Genomic DNA, 23,018 nt, shown 5'->3' on the forward strand with positions numbered 1-23,018 from the left:
CTGGTTGGCCCATTGTCAGTATCATGCGACTGGATGAGGTGTCATGTCTGGTGTCTTCGGCATGTTACTTCAGTGGCGGCAGCATCGACTGAGAAATTGTGAAGTTTGATGTAAAACCTCAAACATGCATACTTTATGAACATAAGGTAGCCATCTATAAAGAGCTTCTATGGCCTTCATAATTCACATTATATTAGATGGTGATAGCCGACCACATGGAAACCCTATGTACTGTCCCTCACCCATTTTCCTTTTTGTACCTTTTAATAGTTGATGTATTTATTTATTTGATTGGTGTTTTACGCCATACTCAAGAATATTTTGCTTGTACGACGGCCGTGGTGAGAGAAATCCGGGCAGAGTACAGAGGAAACCCACGACCATCCGCAGCTTGCTGAAATACCTTCCCACGTACAGCCGGAGAGGAGGCCAGCATGAGCTGGACTTGAACTCACAGCTAAATAGTTCATGTATGCAGTAGCTAGTGCCAATATGCTAACCATTATTGAACGAATCATTGCTTTATAAACACCATGCTGACACTATTACATGTACAGCTGTCTCGTGACAGGACAGTGAACAAAACCCTGCCATCAAATTAATCATAACATTGTACCTTTCAGTTTTATTGACTTTCTCAGAGAACATACAGCACATCAATGCACTTCATGCTAGTTTACTTTTGGGGTATTTCTTCTTTACAAAATATTTACATTCAGTTCAGCACACACTGTCTAAACATGCTTGACTGAAATCAGATAAATTGAAAGTTTTAAATCCATTTGAATACATTGTACATTTAATACTTGTATACTATAAATGCATCTGCTTTTCAGAGTAATGAAAATTTTAACTGAAGTATTATCAACGGGATATTGATATGTTTTTGTTGTTTTATAACATCTTTTAAAGAGAATTAAAAAACAGTTTGCGTTAGTCCACCTCTGATGTTAGAACTAGGTGTTTTCTTTTTGCATAACGATAGCCTTTATTTCAATAAATTCCTCATTGTTTAGCTTATGAGCACTTCCAAAAGATGCCAGAGAATTTGGCCAAAATGCACAAAGCTTGCACACGATATAACATGACTAAATCGCACAAACATAAAACGCTTGAGGACACGCCTGGATAAACAAAGACACGATAAGATGGAGAGCGAAATGACGCTCCTGTGACATTATGCTAAACCAACGACAACTACTGACCCTTCCCTTTAAATGAGTTTCATAACCAATCAGAAAACAAAGACATGTTTTTTTAGCAATGAGGAAAAATTTCACAATTTCTATGGGTTTTGTTGAGGAAAGAGTTCACAGACTGAACAGATTTGGACACATTTTAATACCAAAAATTCCATGAGATTGCCTGTTTATTTAACTCGCTCCTCAGTACAGACAGTAGATACACTACAATCACAACACCTCTCCAAAATAAAACAAAACACACAAGATATGATGGCTTTGAATATTGTACCTTACTATGGCACTCTCCCTCACATCTCTAATGCTTTGTTTTTAGCAAGATTAGCGAGCCGAATAATATTTTGCCGAGTTATTTTCACTGGGAGATGAAAATTAATCAATTTTTCTTCCATTTGTAGAAAGGCAAATGTTAGAGTGGATGGCTTTGTCTGACCAATCACAGAATGGCTACAAACGAAAATCCCAAATGATTGGTCAGCCTGATCAGGTGACACCACTGTTTCCAAATAATAACAAAGCACTATGTCAACACACTGGTCCAGTTAGGCTGTTGGTGCTATCGTACTGAAGTCGTGGAGTACGGATACTGGCCTCCCAGAGAAAAGATAAGACTTTAATGGCTCAAGTTACATGAAATGAGCAAGACTGACCACTTACAATACTGAACATTACAAAGCAGAACGTTAAACCAGTACAGACCAGTTTAAATCAATCCACACTAAGGTACACTAAAATTTTCTCTTAATAAGCCAACAAAATCAGGTATTCCTTTACTATAGTCAAATCCTCTTCAAAACTTGACCACTGTAAAATTGGGCAATACGTGCAACTCAAAAAGAAATAACACAGAGGTGTCTTCAGATAAATGTGTGGAGTTTCTATCAGTGAACCCAGGCAATAGCATACGTACATGTACCCTTATTTTAGTTTAAATACAGTTACAAACCTAAAATAAAATCAACAACAACATTCTGTAAACAAGTCCTGGGAAAACAGCGTTCCAGATATGTGCTGCTAGATGTATATTTATCCTGAAAGTCTTTTAAACCGTATTTTTTTTTTTTTTTTGCCATTGTTTCAACTGTCTCTATTATTATAATACAAGGGGTTAAGTTAAATACTCTTTTTTTTCACTACAAGGGTAATTCAAATTTAACGTCGACGGCTGCTTCTCGTGCCAAACCAACAATCGTGGACAGCTTGACAACCTGAAACAAGACAAAATACAAATTCCATTACATCACAATCCACCACAACAAAGTTGCACATTAACACGAATTGTAATCCCGTTAAATCATTGCCGCGATGCTTAGGCAACGCCAACTTTTTTTTTGGTTTTACAAGCAGGCCGATACTATTTATTTATTTGTCTAATTCATGTTTAAGGCGGTGCTCATAAATACGAGCTAACACTAAAACAATCCAAAAAACTGTATGAAATAAAACTTAACATAAAAACTTTTTACTTAGTCTCGACTTGATGTTTCTTTGATTTTCCAGTTTTTCACGGCTTTCTGATCATGTAAATAATGTTTTGACCAGACAAATACAGACAAACTGCTGGGATAGTCCACATTTTCCCTAAATTTGATCATTTTCAAGTCTTCTTTGAAGTTTTACACCTTCCTCCGACAATGAAAAAAAAGATTCATTCCTCGGTTAAAACAACAATTTACAATGGTGTGGCCTTACAAGGTAGCCGGACGAATCTAGAACACTGTTCTACTACCATAATATAGTAGTTTGCCTAGAGCTATGCTTGGGATTTAATGCCATTTTCAATAGTACTTCCAATGGTAATAACACAATAATGTATCCTCACAATCTTACAGCTGATGAAAATCACATTATACCGCAACTAACACGTTTAAGCAACAGTTACACCTACTTACGATGACTTAAAAAAGACTACCCTCAAGCAAAAAAATCTTGTGTAATCGTTGAAAATAGTGGATTGATCGCACAATAAGGTAGTGAAGCGCTATTTACAAGGAGGGTTGCCATTGGGAGGTAGTCAGAATACCAACAAGAAAGGTAAAGTGCAATCAACTGTGATCTACATGTACGCAAAATGATTGAGGCCATGTCTTCCGTATTTACATCAACAATGCTGACACATGTAGTTAATTATTAAAATGAAATGAAGGCGTATGAAAAATGCAAGCATGTTACTCAAGTATCTAAAGAAGTGAAACTTCCTGCTTATCTCTAATTATCATTATGAATGCTTCACTGGTGAACTGACCATTTGAGCCGCTTCATCGAGATTGTCACAGGCTAAAATCTTGAGGTTATCACTCGCTGCTATCAAGGCTTTAGCATCGTCAACTCTTGTACCTGAAGAAAAGATAGTACGTTTATGACACATGGAGCAAATTCTCCAATTCAATGCAAATATGATTTGGACGTGAAAAGAAACCAAAAGTTGAAGTATATGGTACATGTATTAAAGTGGTACAAATTCTCTGATTCACTGAAACACAGATCTGGACAAAACAAAACAGAATATCAAGTTTACGTTAAGAGCAAAGACAATACTATCGAAAAGTATAAGTCAGATATATATGAGACCATTAAATACTGTCTAAAAAAATAGATTGTTTTTCTTTTTTTTCAGAACATTAGTCTAATTAAAAGCAAATTTGAAACTTCAAATTATATAGTGGCCTGTTCCAACCATATTCAGATAATGAACCAGTGAAGTTACATCAATTTTTGGCCACCGGACACCCCTTGAAATGAACCATATCAAGCCAAAAATATTGCTGATCAATGAGTACAACCTTATATTTTAAATATACATAATTAATCTGTGTACGTACTGTTAATTCCATACTCAAGAAATTTCATTAATGTTTGTATATTTACTTATCTGATTGGCGTTTCACGCCATACTCAAGAATATTTCACTTATACGACAACAGCCAGCATTATGGTGACAGGAAACCCGGGCAGAGCCCAGGAGAAACCCACGACCATCTGCAGGTAGCTGGCAGACCTTCCCACGTACGACCTGAGAGGAAGCCAGCATGAGCTGGACTTGAACTCACAGCGAGCATGCTAGCCAAATGAGCCACGGATGCCCCCAAATTTCATTTATAAGACGGAGCTTAGAATTATTATGAGTGGAAACCGGGGGATCTCCAGGCTGCTGGCAGACCTTCCCACAATTAGGGGTCAGTCACATCTGTACTACATATACCTTGTAATCTGACAACAATGGGTATCTTGAGGTGAGTTTATCTGCCGCAGCCACAATTCCCTGAGCTATCACATCACATCGCATAATGCCACCGAAAATATTCACTAAAATTGCATGTACCTGAAAGACAAGGTTTAGAAATACCTGACATTTATAGAATCAGGGATTTGCATAAATGGAAACTTACAATGGAAGCCTTGCTACTAAAAGGCTAGCTAGTGGGATATACACGGCTGCAAAACCTCAGCTCAATATGTAAAGTACATATACTAATTATTACAACATTTACCACAGAAAAAGTGACGTTGGGGACCGCCATTTTGCAATTTACAGTACTGAATTAACACACATGCAGGGCATCAATGAAGATAAATTCTCCCTGGTTCTTGTACTTTATGTGTATGCAAAACCAATGCTCCAACCCGTTCAGTATTTTTTTCAGATACCACCTTTAACATTTATCTGAAAACTGATTCTAATACATGCACACAAAACCAATGCTCAACCTGTTCAGTATTTTTTTTCAGATACCACCCTTAACATTTATCTCAAAACTGATTCTAATACATGCACACAAAACCAATGCTCAACATGTTCAGTATTTTTTTTCAGATACCACCCTTAACATTTATCTCAAAACTGATTCTAATACACGCACACAAAACTAAAGCTCAATACATTCAGTATTTTTTCAGATACCACCCTTAACATTTTATCTCAAAACTGATTCTAATACATGCACACAAAACCAATGCTCAACATGTTCAGTATTTTTTTCAGATACCACCCTTAACTTTTATCTCAAAACTGATTCTAAATAAATGCACACAAAACCAATGCTCAACCCGTTCAGTATTTTTTTTCAGATACCACCCTTAACATTTATCTCAAAACTGATTCTAATACATGCACACAAAACCAATGCTCAACCCGTTCAGTATTTTTTCAGATACCACCCTTAACATTTATCTCAAAACTGATTCTAATAAATGCACACAAAACCAATGCTCAACATGTTCAGTATTTTTTTCAGATACCACCCTTAACTTTTATCTCAAAACTGATTCTAATAAATGCACACAAAACCAATGCTCAACCCGTTCAGTATTTTTTTCAGATACCACCCTTAACATTTATCTCAAAACTGATTCTAATAAATGCACACAAAACCAATGCTCAACACGTCCAGTATTTTTTTCAGATACCACCCTTAACTTTTATCTCAAAACTGATTCTAATAAATGCACACAAAACCAATGCTCAACATGTTCAGTATTTTTTTCAGATACCACCCTTAACTTTTATCTCAAAACTGATTCTAATACATGCACACAAAACCAATGCTCAACACGTTCAGTATTTTTTTCAGATACCATCCTTAACATTTATCTCAAAACTGATTCTAATAAATGCACACAAAACTAAAGCTCAATACATTCAGTATTTTTTCAGATACCACCCTTAACTTTTATCTCAAAACTTTTCCAATACTTGAACACAAAAGGCTGTGTAGCAATTTTTGTAATCTACAGTAAATATTATGAGCACACCCACTGTGTTTACTGAGATTTACATGCACACAAAACCAAAGTTCAATATGTGCAGATTTTTAAAAATACCACCCTTAAAAACTACCTCAACATTGCTTCTCAGCTGTTATTGAATGATGATGCCAACGTTTGAGTATGACATACAAAATGTCTGCACACAAATAAATGTCTGATCTATGCTGGATGCCTATAAGCGCACAATTTACTTTAACCAGGATCATAGAAAGTGAAGAAAATTTCAACTTTAAACAATCCAGAAGCTAAACAAGCAAGAGCAGAACCTGACTAGAACCCCTGACTAGAGCCCCCCTTTAAGCCCTACTAACTAGCCACTGGTCATCCCGATCAACAGACGTGTTCTATGAACCTGTTCTCTAGCAACCTCCCTCTGCCCGTTCCTGTCTTTATCAAACCAGCCACTCACATTTTTGTCTGATGTGATCAGCCTGAATGCCTCGGTGACCTGATCGGCTGTAGCTCCGCCTCCCACATCCAGAAAGTTGGCAGGAGACCCGCCGTGGAGTTTGATTATGTCCATCGTGGCCATAGCCAGGCCAGCACCATTAACTGAAAACACATCAGCGTATCAACAGATCAATCAGCTTCCATATAAGAATTTACCCTGTACATGAGGTTTTAAGTAAACTAGTTTTTGCACTTCATTTCCTGGCATTCTGCATCAAGCAAATATTTATTTTATTGGTGTTTTACGCTGTACTCAGGAATATTTCACTTATACGACGGCCGCCAGCATTATGGTGGGAGGAAACAGGACAGAGCCCGCAGGAAACCCACGACCATCCATAGGTTTCTTGCAGACTTTCCCACGTACGGACGGAGAGGAAGCCAGCATGAGCTGAATATTTCACTTATACGATGTTCTGCTTACCCAGACAGCCAATGCTGCCGTCCAGTTCAATGTAGTTAAGATTTTCCTCACCCTGTAATTACCCAGACAGACAATGCTCCCAGCCTGATGTAGTTGGGATTTGCCTCACCCTGTACTTACCTAGACAGCCAATTCTCCCAGCCTGATGTAGTTGAGATTTGCCTCACCCTGTACTGCCGTCCATCTCGATGTAGTTGAGATTTTCCTATAGTTCTGCTTGCCCAGACAGCCAATGCTCCCAGCTTGATGTAGTTGAGGACTGCCTAACCCTGTACTTACCCAGACAGCCAATACTGCCGTCCAGCTCGATGTAGTTGAGATTTTCCTATAGCTCTGCTTGCCCAGACAGCCAATGCTCCCAGCTTGATGTAGTTGAGAACTGCCTAACCCTGTACTTACCCAGACAGCCAATACTGCCGTCCAGCTCGATGTAGTTGAGATTTTCCTATAGCTCTGCTTGCCTAGACAGCCAATGCTCCCAGCTTGATGTAGTTGAGAACTGCCTAACCCTGTACTTACCCAGACAGCCAATGCTGCCGTCCAGCCCGATGTAGTTGAGGTTTGCCTCAGCAGCTTGCTTATCTCTGGGGTCTTCCTGTGACCAGTCCTGAAGACTGAAGATTGCTTTCTGACGGAAAGCTGCATTGTCATCAAAGTTGATCTTACAATCCATGCAGTGAACTGTCAAATAAACAAAAATTCAAGAGCACGCTGAGTAACAGAAAGGGCTGACACCCACAAAAAAGTTTTTCTTTTACAATACAACATACTTCACTTTACAGTTAGACATACTTGACCTTTAATAAGATACTCAAAAAATCACTTAAAGGTTCCCTAAAGCACAATGATTAACATTTAACCTGAACAACCTTCAAAATACACCCCAACTTTCACATTTTAAAAACATGTTAAAACTTAAACACATGGTCTCCCCATTTTAACTACTAACCACGTCACTTTGACCCGCTACATACATGTGTACAAGTGTAGATGTATGTTTAATTATTTGATCCTTCCTTAACAACATAGTAAAGAATTTTCCTCTTACACTGATAAACAAATACATGTTTGTACACCATATTGGTAACAGACCAGTCGTCTCCAATGTACAAGTATGTAAGATTGTACAAGATGCAACATACCAGCGTGGTTGAGTTCTGCGTCGTTTCCTCCCACCACAATCCTAGCCGCCGTCATATCAGTGAAATATTCTTGAGTACAGCGTAAAACACCAATCAAATAAATAAATAAACGAGCGTGGTAGAACACTTAGTGTCACCGAGGCCCCACAAGAGAGAGCAGAGGAAACTAGATAAACAAAAATTTCATGGTTTCAATATAATTACATGTAAACTATGGTATTAACATTTCTTCCATGCCTAAGTTGGACATTTGCCTGAGTCTGATACTTCAGTTGACTTTGAAAGTGTGTTTTGAGGTTTGTTAAGAAAGTAGGGTGATATCCTACTGACACATCTGAAAAAAACAAATGTAAGTTTCTTACCTCTTCCTGAAGAGTCCTCAGCTATGGGGTTTATCTCTATCAGTGTTGCATCAAACTTGGTAAACACGTTGTAAAGTCTGATCATGTAATCAGCAGCCTGTCACAGAAAGTAAAGTACAACCAGTTGTCATCTGTTTTATTTATTTATTTGTTTGGTGTTTTACGTCGTACTCAAGAATCACTTATACGACTGCGGCCAGCATTATGGTGGGTGGAAACTGGACACAGCCCGGGGGAAACCCACGACCATCCGCAGGTTGCTGCAGACCTTCTCACTTACGGCCGGAGAGGAAGCCGGCATGAGCTGGACTTGAACTCACAGTTTTCATTTGTCTCCAATAATTATAGGTAAAAAACACTAACATGAGGTACAAATCAGACAAAAGGCCACTGAACACTGTCCAGGAAACTTTTTAAAATTTCTAGAATTTTTTTCAACGGACAAAATGCCTTCGAAAACCAGATTCTACGATGGCTTTTTTCCTGACGACATTGTGAACAATGTTTTTGTGCCAGGTTTTTCCCACCTAATGTTTACATACATGTACAAACTGTTAGGTTTTGGCAGTCTACCATGACAGAGCTATGAGCTCAAAGCCATAATGGATTCTGAAACGAACTATTTCAAGAAATAAAAAAACAAATACAGATCTGGCGCCATGGATACCCACTGGCATAACTCTTCTAACACACACTGTCTTAGAATCTGATGTAGGACACTTTACTCTGCTGGAAAAATCCCATGCTGGACACTGTTTCATGTTCTTGTATCTGATGAACACGTATGTACTTTTCACTTTAGTGTTTTCTTTGCCTTCAAACATTAACAGACAAAACAATACAACATTTGTAAGGGTTCTCCATTCTGCATTGCCTCTGATTTAAGCATGATCTAAGGTCATGTTTACCAGAAGTACATGTATGTATCACATTTTTCACATGGCTATTTAAGACTAGCTTGGAAATATAAAATGTCCATCTTCTATCAATACACTATTTCACTTCAACATTTTCTGCATGCAATCATTTATCCATAATCTCATTTCTCCACCAATGCTTTACAACACATACACTTTCCCCATCAACACCTTTCCCATCAACCCTTTTCCCATCAACACTTTCAGAACAAAAAGGTTTCCCATCAACACTTTTCCCATCAACACTTTTCCAGCCAACTCTTTTCCAGCCAACACTTTTCATATCAACACTATTCCCACCAACATTTTTCCGATCAACACTTTTCCCGCCAGCAGTTTCCCCAAACAATTTCCCAGTGTGACTATTTTAAGCATACAATCCGTGACAACAGGCATGCAATTGAAGCATGCACCCAGATATGTACAGTAGCCTTCCTGCACATAAAAACTGTTAATGTAGGTATATGATATTACTCATGATGTCTGATAAATATTACAGAATTCTTTGCAAATATACATGTAGTTTTAAGTATGTAAAAAATGTTCAGACATACTTTTTTGTTTGTTACTGAAAACATGAAGAAATTCAAAAGTGACCAAAAGCTGTACATCACAAGTCACGACACTTTAAATTCAGAGAGATGTGGCGTTATTAAAGTCATAATCATTCATTCATTCAAATTCTGATAAAATTATCATTACATACCTGAGAAATCTGTGTACATTATGTAAAAAACAAAACTGTCATCATTTTGTGCAAAAATGTGAAGTGAGAAAAAATGCAGACATCATTTGGTCTGCAAGTCTGTCTACAGTCAATTAACATCACATCAATTAAAGCCGCTGTCGTATAAGTAAAATATTCTTGAGTACGACGTAAAACACCAGTTAAATAAATAAATAAAGTCAAAGTTAAAGAATACGAGCATGCAGGAGCTAGTGAAAATGTTCGGCTTGGCAAAATGACAGGTGGGCAAAAAGACAGGTGGGCAAGATGGCCTTGGAAAAGCGTTAACGTGGATTAATGGGGAAAGGGGAATATATTTTGGGCCTGTTTCTCAAAGAAGATGTAATGCTACGTTAATGTCCCCGGCCAGCACCCAAGAAAAAGAACGTGCCTAACACATGTACTTGGTCAGTCCAGCTACAAAATCAACTTCGCCCAAGATTGTGCAACTCACTAAAAAACAAGAGAGTCACGTTCATTTAACTCATTGTTTGGTGACATCCTTCTGCAATAATCACAGCAAAAAAGGCTTGTAGGGTGGATATAAATGGCAGTAGGCTATCAAAGACTGACCTACAAATAAGGCTTTGAAGAGAATGCGCAGTTCAAATTTTCCCTATCAACATTATATGGCTTTCATATTTCTAATACTCTTTCTATTTTCCTTGTTAATTAATACAATAAACCAGACTTGAAAATGAAAGGCTAACTTTCAGCCCAAATTCTTACTACACACAGGTGCTATGGAAATTGGAATCTAATGGTACAGTACAGTATCATATCATTCTTCAATCATCACACAGTTTAACACACTCAATTATTGATCAACACGCTAACATTCTGATTAGGATGCTGTGAAGTCATCTTTGCAGACATAACACCTGAGACTAGAGCTCTCAACTTATTTAAAGGCCATAAATTTATCTAGTTGTCTGGCTTTCCGTCTGAAAAGTCAGGTAAATACCTGATCATATCACACCTTTAACACAACTGCCTATACATTACGAGAGATCAGGGGTCCATGTCATAATGCTGACCTAGTGTTAAGTTGCCCTTAGCTAAGTGCACTTTATATCGCTAAAACATACATTGCCATGGTAGTGAAGGGCTTATTTCAGTATAAAGTGAGCTTCATGAAACCGGAGCTGGTCATGAATCACATTTTAGCTTGAGGATTCAGATGCCTATAGAGTTACCTCCCTTTGACCATTCATACGGTCAAATTCATTTATAACATAATGGTTGGGATGGTGGGGAAGGGCTAGAGACAGATATAGTGCATGTGAGGTTGAAAGCATAAAGAGTATCCAATACTTCATTCAAGGACCTTTAAGCAACATCACTACACAAAAACATATCAATACAACAAAAAAGAAAAGACTTTTAATTCAAACTTCAGTTTTAAACTTACATGTAAAGAATGTGAGCTCTCATAGGGAAATACACGCATAGAAGTATACATATACTTCTTCAGGTTTTTTTATAGTACACAAACTATTTTCACATGGTATCAACTGAACAACAGTTTGAAACTGTAGAAGGAATACAACGATGCAGAAAACTGAAAATTTTTTTTTCTTTTTCGTGGACCTTTTATCCACATTAGAGAAAAAAACTTTTTAACTATATTAATATGAATATGTGGAAGTGCCACAAGCCAGATGAAAAGAAAAGAAAAGAAATAAAATGGCAAATAAACAATTATCCCTATAATTCAAACCATTTTCCTGATCTTAAATTTCAGGGATTTAAGATCAAATCAGGAGTTACCTACAGTAAGAATATTTTCTGGAATTTCTCACCCGCTAATCACCATCCTATACAAATTGTGGTACACAAGGGTCACTACTTGGTGAAAATACATAAGAAATTCAGTGATTTATTATAATTCATGACATCTAAAAATAACCTGAATTTCCTTCAATTTCATACAGCAGGGTGTATTAGTTGGTGAAAAATTCCATAAAATTACAGGTGACATATAGCAGTTCTGAACCTCACACCATCAATGTTCTGAAATGGGAAAATCACAATACAGGTTTAAATTTTGGCTCTCATCTTGCTTTGAGGCATACCGAAGCCAGTTAGAGTACAAACCTGTTCTGCACAGTTGCCTGAGAAGCCCATTTGTTCTGCCATTTTTGTCGCCTGTTCTCTTGTCATGCCTTTCTTGATGTCTATGGCCTCCTTAAGAATGGCGCTGGGGTTTTCCCTTGCCACTTCCTCTATGTTCACACCTCCCTGTGAACTTGCCACCATGACAGGGCCCTGCCAATACAAACAGCTTTTTCATTCTTAATCTTGCGACTTGTATTTTTTACAGCTTTACATGCTTAAGGTGATCATTAGAAGTAAAAGTAAAAGTATATACCCACATTCATTAAGCACCTCTCCAATTGTATCAAGACCTTTATTTATTTATTTATTTATTTATTTTTTTAGCTGTCAATTTTATGGGAAAAGGAAACCAGATTGCCCAGGGTAAACCATCACACTTAGCCAGCTACCTGACAAACTTATAGGCGAACCAGAAAGAGGTGGATTAGAACTCGTAACCTGCTTGGTTAAGGGCTTGACAGCTGTCTATGACCGTATAACTACTTGAACTCTTGCATTAATACGGACGAAACAGTCTGATAATAATGCATGAACTGCTAAGCCTGATGGTGCATGCGTGCATGCGTGAATGGAACAATGGTGCATGCGTGAATGGGATACCGGCAGAAGTCTGAAGTCGGGACGAATTACGTCATTTCAGTCATGCTGGACATTCCACGGCAGCGTCAACAGCACGACGTTACAGTCGGCAGACCAAATACGTCACGGATGAAACCACACAGTTTTGCACTGATCAACATATTCTGCTGGTACCCGACTGAATATGGTCAGTACTTGTCGAAGACATACATGTAGCAAGTCGAAAATTAGCCCTGTCCTGATAAGTTAGTTCAAAGCCTTAAGGCTATATGTACAGACCATTATACTTAAAACTTCTTAAACTAAGGGATAAACATGTTGTGAATAATTATCACATTGCTTTGGGCCAATACAACTGCCCTCTGGCAAATACCTAGGTGAATATATATATATACAATTAGTTACATGTACATAGAAGTACCCAAAATGATAATATGGCTGCTGACAAGTACATTTAAACCCCTTGTCTGCAGAAACACATTGAATAAATTAATGTTGCCCAAGGACTGGTCACTCAGAGTATACTCTTGTTTCAAGAAAAAAGTGTCATCATACCACTATACCCTTGCCTCAAGACAAACTGCCATCATACCAATTTATCGTTGTCTAAAGACAAACTGTCATCATACCACTATATATTTATCTCAAGACAAACTGCCACCATACCACTATACTCGTGTCTCAAGACACCCTGTCATCATACCACTATACCCTTGTCTCAAGACAAACTGCCATCATACCACAATACTCTTGTCTCAAGACAAACTGCCATCATACCACTATGCCCTTGTGTCAAGACAAACTGCCATCATACCACTATATTTGTGTCTCAAGACAAACTGTCATCATACCACTATATCTTTGTCTCAAGACAAACTGTCATCATACCACTATGCCATTGTCTCAAGACAAACTGCCATCATACCAATTTATTTTTGTCTCAAGACAAACTGTCATCACAACACTATACTCTTGTCTCAAGACACACTGTCATCATACCACTATACTCGTGTCTCAAGACAAACTGTCATCATACCACTATACTCTTGTCTCAAGACAAATTGTCATCATACCATTATGCCTTTGTCTCAAGACAAACTGCCATCATACCACTATACTTGTGTCTCAAGACAAACTACCATCATACCACTAGACTTGTGTCTCAAGACAAACTGTCATCATACCATTATATCTTTGTCTCAAGACAACCTGCCATTATACCACTATATATTTGTCTCAAGACAAACTGTCATCATACCACTATGCCATTGTCTCAAGACAAACTGCCATCATACTAATTTATCTTTGTCTCAAGACAAACTGCCATCATACCACTATACTTGTGTCTTAAGACAAACTGTCATCACACCACTATACCCTTGTCTCAAGACAAACTGTCATCATACCACTACACCCTTGTCTAAAGACAAACTGCCATCATACCAATTTATCGTTGTCTCAAGACAAACTGTCATCATACCACTTTGCTCTTGTGTCAAGACAAACTGTCATCATACCACTATACTTGTGTCTCAACACAAACTGTCATCATACCACTATACCCTTGTCTCAAGACAAACTGCCATCATACCACTATACTTGTGTCTCAAGAAAAATTATCATACCACTATACCCTTGTCTCAAGACAAACTGTCATCATACCACTATACTCTTGTCTCAAGACAAACTGTCAACATACCACTATACTCTTGTCTCAAGACAAACTGTCATCATACCACTATACTTGTGTCTCAACACACTGTCATCATACCACTATACCCTTGTCTCAAGACAAACTGTCATCATACCATTATACTTGTGTCTCAAGAAAAATTATACCACTATACCCTTGTCTCAAGACAAACTGTCATCATACCAATATACTCTTGTCTCAAGACAAACTGCCATCATACCACTATACTCTTGTCTAAATATACTCTTGTCTCAAGACAAACTGCCATCATACCACTATACTCTTGTCTCAAGACAAACTGTCATCATACCAATATACTCTTGTCTCAAGACAAACTGCCATCATACCACTATACTCTTGTCTCAAGACAAACTGTCATAATACCAATGTACTCTTGTCTCACGAAAAAACTGTCATCGTACCAGTATACCCCTGTCTCAAGACAAACTGTCACCATACCAGTATACTCTTGTCCCCAGTAAAACTGTCACCATACCAGTATACCCCTGTCTCAAGACAAACTGTCATCATACCGGTATACCCCTGTCTCAAGACAAACTGTCATCATACCAGTATACTCTTCGTCCCCAGTAAAACTGTCACCATACCAGTATACTCTTGTCCCCAGTAAAACTGTCACCATACCAGTATACTCTTCTCTCCAGTACAAAAATCTCATAAAGACTATAAACTCACCATGAATGCTCTCTCCATGGCAATGGCAAAGTAGTACTCTCTTCTTGAATACAGTCTCTCACAAACCATCACCTGGTTACACATTCGTCCCTCAGACCCGGTCTGTTTGGTGATGATCTTCCACCCTATCATCTTACTGGCTATATCCTTTGCCTCCTCAGCTCTACAGATAATTAACAAACATTTTAGCTTTAGTTATTTTAATACAGGTGTGGAAACCACCCTGTAAGCCTGCAACACCATGTCATGTCCCTCCTTCCATTGCCTTCCTTACATGTATGTATACATATATATCACTATTAAAAAGGGCAAATAGAAGTTTGTGTGACTTCAGCAGAAACAGATATCCTCCAGTTATAGTAAGTACATATGTACAGGCCTGATTGGTTTTAACTGAGGACATACAGAGCTTTTCTATTTTATCGATCTTCGTACTGTAGTTTACCTTATACTGCGATATCTTAGTTATGCAATATCACAAATATAAAAAGGTACACTTTTTAAACCTATCTTAAATGACCTTAAATTTCATCCATGAATAACCCGCCCATTTTCCCCCGATCTGACAGTTCCATTGATTTTAGAAAGGTGTCTTGAGGATTGCTTGGAACATAGGGTGATATTCTACTGGGAAATTGTAAGTTTCAGCATCGCAAATAATATTTTGTGACATTTATTTGTGTCTGAAAACACATTTTTGTGGGAGAAATTTCAGGACATTTAGGGATACATTACTGGTGACATCCGGACAGGTGTTTTCGTTTAGAGTTGAAAGGAAAGTTCTGTACAAAGTAAAGCACATCTTGTATAAACTCATAAACAGCAGTGTCCTCAGTCTTCTTGGATCACAATGTGAGATATGATTAATCGCGAACCACTATTAATATGTTGCTAATGAAGTCACCAGTATTAATACAGACAGCGGGCACTCCTGTTCTAAGAGTTGCAAGATTTACTCTCCTTTGAACATGCTGAAGAGAGCGCTGAAACCCAATTACCACGATTAATTATATGTGTTAAATAATACAATGCCTGCAAAACAACTACTAGTATGTAAATGTACAAAGCCGATAAATGTTTTAATTGTCCATGTATTATTATGCTGATTTTTATTTTACATATTCAGGAGCATTTACATGACACCATAGCATGGTTGTCTTACTTTTTTTCATAATGTAATAAAAAAACTATCCATTTAATAAATGTTTTAATAATCCATTGAAATAATTTTTCTGACAGAACAAATGAATTGAACATAACGTCATGGCATTCGAAAAGAAAAGTGAGGCAAGCAAATTCCACCTTAAACATAATGCTCTGATTGTCAGCATTTGCACTGTTAAATTCGGACTTCCATTCATTACAGCTCTTACTGACTTGTTTCACTTATCTGATTTGTGTTCAATTCCTCACACATGAATTTTTCCCTTACGACATCAGTCGAGTCTGATTGTCAGCATTTGTGCAGTTAAATTTAGTTTTCCAATTATTACAAACATATCTGTTTTACGTCTTTTGATCTGTACATGTATTTCATGCCTTAGACATGCTAACACATTTTTTCCTCATACCACACTGGCCAGGTCATAAGTGGGAAAAGGAGACTGCCTTCAGCGAACCACCGTTCAGCGTTACAGATACCAGACAAACCCAATGACAAACAGCTGCAGTCTAAACAGTGAGAACTGGATTCAACCTTCATCCAGGCATTAAAAGAACAAACATACGTGTACTCTCTATATTGTGTGTTTCTCTTGACAGATGACAACGGAATGATGAATTCAAATTTTTTTTTCGTTCCACCTTAGGTCATTGCTATTACAAGAGCTCAGACACTGTAAGTACAATAGTCTTGATAGTGTTAAAAGTAACAATGTAAAATTTGAGGTACATGTTTTAATGCTCCCAACACTGTATCGCTGCTTTTCAAGATAAAGTAGTAAGTAATAAGCTGGAATAAGTAATAAACCAGCAGGACAAAATGTAAAACAAGGAAAACCTTACACGAAATTCAAATCTGGGCCCAAATTCCACAAAGCCAGTTTTAGCTCAAGTCAGAATTTGAAAGATGACTTTAGAGCTTAATTTTCATGCCTGATAAATTAAACCTTTGACCAAATGATCCTTGTTATGTTAAGATAAATGTCTGAAAATTTCAACTTCTAAAACCGAAAGCTAAGCATTGTGACAATCTTTTAAACTTTCACTTAAGTCTCAAATGTCTTTGTGGAATCGGCACCTGGTGCTTTTCAAAGACATGGCTATGACATATCACTATACAATACTGTAGCCTGGCAATATAACAAAAATAATCAGATGTCAGAATGAGTGCACAGATGGGCTGGGGTTGGGGGGATTGCAAGACTGAGACTACATACGAGAAGACGATCTTGACTCCACCCTTGAGTCCACTCTCGAAGCTGCCTTTGCCTCTGCCCCCGGCCAGGACTTGTGCTTTGACGACCACATCTGACACTCCAGTCAGATCAGCTGGCAAAATGAAAACATTTGTACTTTGATAATAGGTTATTATATTATATTACATTATAAATTCTTTTGAAGTTCTGTAAGTTAAGTAACCGAGCCAGTGATATTATAAACAGATATGAGCCCAGTGATTAGTGACCAGGAGCCTCCCACCAATGCGGTTGCTGTGAGCTCAAGTCCAACTCATGAAGGCTTCCTCTGCAGCCTGCAGACGATTTCCCGTGTTTCCCGTGTTTCCCGTGGGCCCTACCTGGTTTCATCCTACCATAATGATGGCCGCCGTTAGGTAAGTGAAATATTCTTGAGTACAGCGTAAAACACCAACTAAATAAATAAAAAGACGCAAGTCATTGGGGCTTTCCGTACTCTCTGTTTTACTTTCATTTAAGAAACTATTTGACTGTTGTTTAGTGCCTTACTCCAGATTTTTTCACTTACAGATACATGTACGTGTATACAACCCGAGTTGGTTTTATATGCGGAAGAAACCACACTGCCTCTTGCAGCAATTGGCAAGTCATACTGACAAACAAGTTGAGAAATACATTCCATATTGATATAACACAGCTGGCCAAATACAAACACAAGGCTGCACAAACAGCCATATTAAACTTATTTATTTATTTATTTGATTGGTGTTTTACGTACTCAAGAATATTTCACTTATACGACGGTATTATGGTGGGAGGAAACCAGACAGAGCCCGGAGGAAACCCACAACCATCCACAGGTTGCTGACAGACCTTCCCACGTACGACCGGAGAGGAAGTCAGAATGAGCTGGACGAACTCACAGCGACAACATTGGTGAGAGACTCCTGGGTCACCACGCTGCGCTAGCGCGCTAAACAACTAAGCCAGCCATATTAAAGGTGTAGACCACTTTATTGCACCAAGGCCCCATAAAATCAGTGAGAGTAGAGGAATGTACAAATTCCCTGTCCCAGGCCAAGACTAAACACTCACCTCATGCAGGACTGTCTGACTTCACAGACATACATTTTAGGATTGAGTGAGTGAGTGAGTGCTTGGGATTTAACGTCATACTTAACAATTTTGTAGTCATATGATGACAAAGGAATCCTTATCGTGCATGTAATGTGCCTCCTTCTTGCACAACAGATTGCCACAGCTCTTTTATCTAGTACTGCTTCACTGAGACACCTTACCAAAGGCAAGTAAGCCGACCCGCCTGAGCCATTATACTGATACCAATCGACCAGTTGCTGCACTATCCCCTTCATGCTGAACGCCAAGCAAGGAAGTTACAACTTCCTCTTTTAAGGTCTTGGGTGTGACTCTACCCAAGATTGACCCTGGATCTACTGCTCCAGAAGCGGATGCTCTACCAACTGGTCTATTGGAGCCAGTTGTTTTAGGATTGAAATTCCCATACTGTGCCCACTAAACTAATACATGTTTGGCTAATTATTTTTTGGGGGGGAGGGGGGGGGAGTATTTGTTTTTCATATGCTAATGTTTATTTTCCAACACAGAATTAGAGCGAGAACTTGCTACGATCCCTAAAGTTACAAAAGAATGACCATTGTGATTTCAAACAGATATGCCAGACAAATTTTCCTGTACATGTATCTATACACCCAGGATATATAAACCCCACACATTCAATTTCAAGTCTCAGTCAGTGATCATGGTGATTCAACTCAAAAACTGCAGAATATGATTTACAGGCAGACAGAAGCTTCTTAGTTGGCCTTTAATTAAGTCTGTTAGCCTCATAACAGGTTCTATGTCATGCAACTCTCAACTAATATGGTTGCTTCAACTTTTTGTCACAGGGTCCATCAGGTATTCAGTGATGCATGGAGGTTATCTTTGGGCTCAGCTATGATTCCTCCAGCCACAAGCTGAATATTTGTCAAGTAGAAAGGGAAATATTCTTGATTTGATTGACTGGTGTCCAATGCTCAAACCTGTCAATTTTTACTTGTGTGATGTCTCAGCATCAGTGAAAAGAAACTGCAGGGCTTGAAAGATGTCACAACCTTTGCCAGGTGACTTACAAAGCTCTTGACTTAACGTCACAGTCTACACAGCGCGGGCTGGAGTTGAGCAAGCCACCTAACTGGTCAGGGGCTGGTAGTCTCAACAAGAAAGCACCTTCACCTAGAGACAATGACGTGCTTTGAAATATTCTTGAGTATGGCACAAAACAGTAAACTGATGAAAAGAAACGACAAATACAGTAATAATAAAGTTATTTAGGAAGATGAGTGGAAACAGCCAGAGACAGTTTTGATTTAACATGTGTGATTTTGCTTACATTGAACAGCAATCTCTCGGTTATGCAACATCAAAAAAATAGTAAGTTATGCTTTCTGTGGGATATTTTATTGATGCATATATATACATATATATATATATACTTATATATATATATACTGCTCACCCAGTTCTTTGGCATACGTGTACGTTTCCTCAGCACTGTTAGCGACACGGAATGATGGCACCCCGACGCCTGCGTCCTGCAGAAGTTTCATGGCATTGTGTTCATGAATTGAAAGGTGTCGCCTGGGTGTGGGGCTTGCCAGACAGGGGGCACATAAGAGCTAAAACAGAAAACACACCCCACTAGTCATAACACATTTACAGGTAAGTTGAAATGATGCAGGTCAAAACACCTGACAGCCAAAATGCAGACCACCACAACATTCATACTGCTAACATAGGCAAAAAAAAAAAAAACCTACTGCACCTCTTTTCCTTCATGTTTTTTTAAATGGATAAATATGAACTATTGATTAACCATACCTCATGTACATTATTTGTGTGCTGTATTACATTGTGCTGCAGAATACATATATTTCAGTTACAGCATTCAATGATAATCAATGAGGACTATCATAGCATTCAACAGTTAAAAGTCTGCTATTACACACCTTTGCCATCTGTCAGCAAAGGTCATTTAAATGGACAAATACCCTCCCTTAATTATGCCTTATGTATATTCTTTGAAAGTTGCATTACACTGTGCTGAAGAATATGTGCATGTATTTGAATTATAGCCTTCTGTGACGGTGCTACATGTATTTAATTTTTAACACCTAAATCTCAGAGGAACCAGCACTGATTATGTGTTATAAAAAACAGGGTTTTTTCTCTAGTAAGCAGTCCTAGCAAAATAGGCATACCTGCATAGATTTAGTCAGGCTTTGAAACTACTTTATAACCACCAATATCTAGCTTATTCGACATTCAGACATTTTAGGCCCAAATTTGGAATAAGGTAGTTATGGTTAAAATGTTTGAATGTCAGAAAAGATGGTTATTGTTGCATTTTGGCTAGTCAAATACTATGTAGTTCTTTTAAACTGGAGCTTTGATGGTAGCCGCCTGCGTGTGGCTCAACTGATCTGAAGATGTAGTAGCATGATAAGCAGTACAGAGCCACACTCAAACCTGGCAGAAAACAAGTGGTAACCTGACTTGGGGATTCCCAGAAGATAAAGCATCAGCTGTTGAGCTAAAAATCAGTTGGTGGCTTGTGTGGTAGCTCATACATATTCATATAACCCAACAACACAGACAATAAATACACTCTCAAGTGGGAATGCTTGCATGGATGACTTGGACAATTTAAAACAACATAGCAACATGGCTTGTAACTTGTAGATAAGATACTAGATGAAGCGACTCGGTTAGAATTGTGAGCAACTTTACGGGTTTGGTGTTTTGTGAATGTCTTTGTCCGTCGGTGAGTGCCATGAGCAAAAATAGGCTTCCCCTGTGTGGAAAGACCTGGGCGCACATGTCACGTGATGTTACAGGAGATTGCGCAGTTATGTCGAACAGAAACAAGGCTTTCAACACCCCCCCCCCCCCACAAAATGGAGATCCAGGCAGTAAAAGCACATGGATTTACTGTATATATTGACTGGATCCTATAATACGAAGATGCAGAAATGCCCAGATTGGCTAGATTTTGTCTTTGACATGTAAATATACCAGGTCAGTGCTTGTTGCAATGCATTTCCAAAGCTTTCTGGTAGGAAACAAGAGGAGTGGGTGAAGCTGACCAGCTCAGTACGTTAGTGCACTATCAAATCAGGTGACAGCTTCACTCGTGGAGCAGCTTTGACGGCAATTCTTTCTATAGTTAGAAACGGTAATTAACTTTGGTAACAACTTATGTTTTACTGCGTGTCTGCTCGAATTTGAGTCCTTTCGCCCAAAATATATAATGAGTGGTCCAGTTCCATTCAAGGAGGGAATTCATCGTGTTGTGAAGGTTGTATTTTTGGTTTTGCTTTTTTTTTTTACTTTGAGCCTTTGACATCTGTTTTGAGAGAATACAACAACAACTTCGAAGGACAGGGAAGGGTCGTGCGCTTTTTGTTACTGTGCTCACATTAGAAAGTTAACTTTCAACCCGAGTGAAACCCCTCGGTGCACTTTATAACACAGTACATGCTTCACAGTTTTGGTTACCTTTGATGCATGTTTCAAGAGGAATTTGTCGGCTAACCTCGACGATCGACAGACGATGGACGCCATGATTCTTTCCGTCTGCTCGAGAGTTCCACTTCCGGTATGTGTTGCTGTGGAGGGGAGGCTCTAGAGGGTGGTAATAGTTCCGGCCGTTTCAGCAGGTAGAGGTACTTGATGTTTGATGTATTTAGGATTATAACTGCTTTAAAGAGTATCCACACAGTAATCAACACCAAATAAATACAGAAAAATTAGCAAAGGCTTTTACAATAAAAAGTGTTTTTAAGCCTGTTTTTCTGTTGTTAGCTCTTGAAAAATAAGGTACTGATTTATCATACATGCGTAGGCAAACGTGACATACATCCCTACTTAGACCTCTCCCGTTCAGAAACGCAAAAGAGAAATTTAACATAATTTTTAAACAATAATAAAATTGGAGTCACATACACCTTCGATGGCGTTTGTAAGCGGAATATACCTTTTTTTCTTCTATTTTAGCTTTGTTTACCAGCCCACAGTTGGCAGAGCGTCCGCTTCGGTAGATCCAGGGTCAATCCTGGTCCAAGTCACACGTACCCAAGAATTTAGTGGTTCAGCATTAAGGGGGTAGTGCAACGACTGGATGACACGTATCAGTATAATGGCTCTCGCAGGGCGGCTTATTTACCTTCGGTAAGACGTCTCAGTGAAGCAGCACTAGATAAAGAGCGGTGAAAATCCGTCCTGCAACGAGGAGGCGCATAACACCTACATTGCACTCTAACGACTCCTTCGTCGTCCTATGTCTGAAAAATTGTTGAGCACGACGTTAAACTCCAAGCACCCACGCTAAGTTTTGCATCGTATTAGAGGTAGGCCTACACCTGACAAACCTGACACCTACACAGGCCTAAACCCGATAAACCTGACACCTACATAGGCCTACACTCGATAAACCTGACATCTACATAGGCCTACACCTGACAAATCTGACATCTACATAGGCCTACACCTGACAAACCTGACA

At 38.6% G+C, this 23,018-nt stretch overlaps 1 protein-coding gene across 1 annotated transcript; it reads right to left on the minus strand.

Annotated features, from left to right (window-relative positions):
* Positions 1-598: 598 nt before the first annotated feature.
* LOC135479052 (succinate--CoA ligase [ADP-forming] subunit beta, mitochondrial-like) lies at positions 599-22,147 on the minus strand. The gene is given in 12 exon segments (XM_064758769.1): positions 599-2,410; positions 3,448-3,539; positions 4,405-4,437; positions 4,440-4,524; positions 6,379-6,521; positions 7,363-7,524; positions 8,348-8,444; positions 12,089-12,259; positions 15,078-15,240; positions 17,456-17,567; positions 19,974-20,133; positions 22,013-22,147. Coding segments are annotated over 12 exon segments (1,359 nt in total). The 5' UTR covers positions 22,079-22,147; the 3' UTR covers positions 599-2,335.
* Positions 22,148-23,018: the final 871 nt, after the last annotated feature.

Source organism: Liolophura sinensis, chromosome 12 (genome assembly GCF_032854445.1).
Source record: "Liolophura sinensis isolate JHLJ2023 chromosome 12, CUHK_Ljap_v2, whole genome shotgun sequence".
In the NCBI taxonomy this organism is placed as follows: domain Eukaryota; kingdom Metazoa; phylum Mollusca; class Polyplacophora; order Chitonida; family Chitonidae; genus Liolophura; species Liolophura sinensis.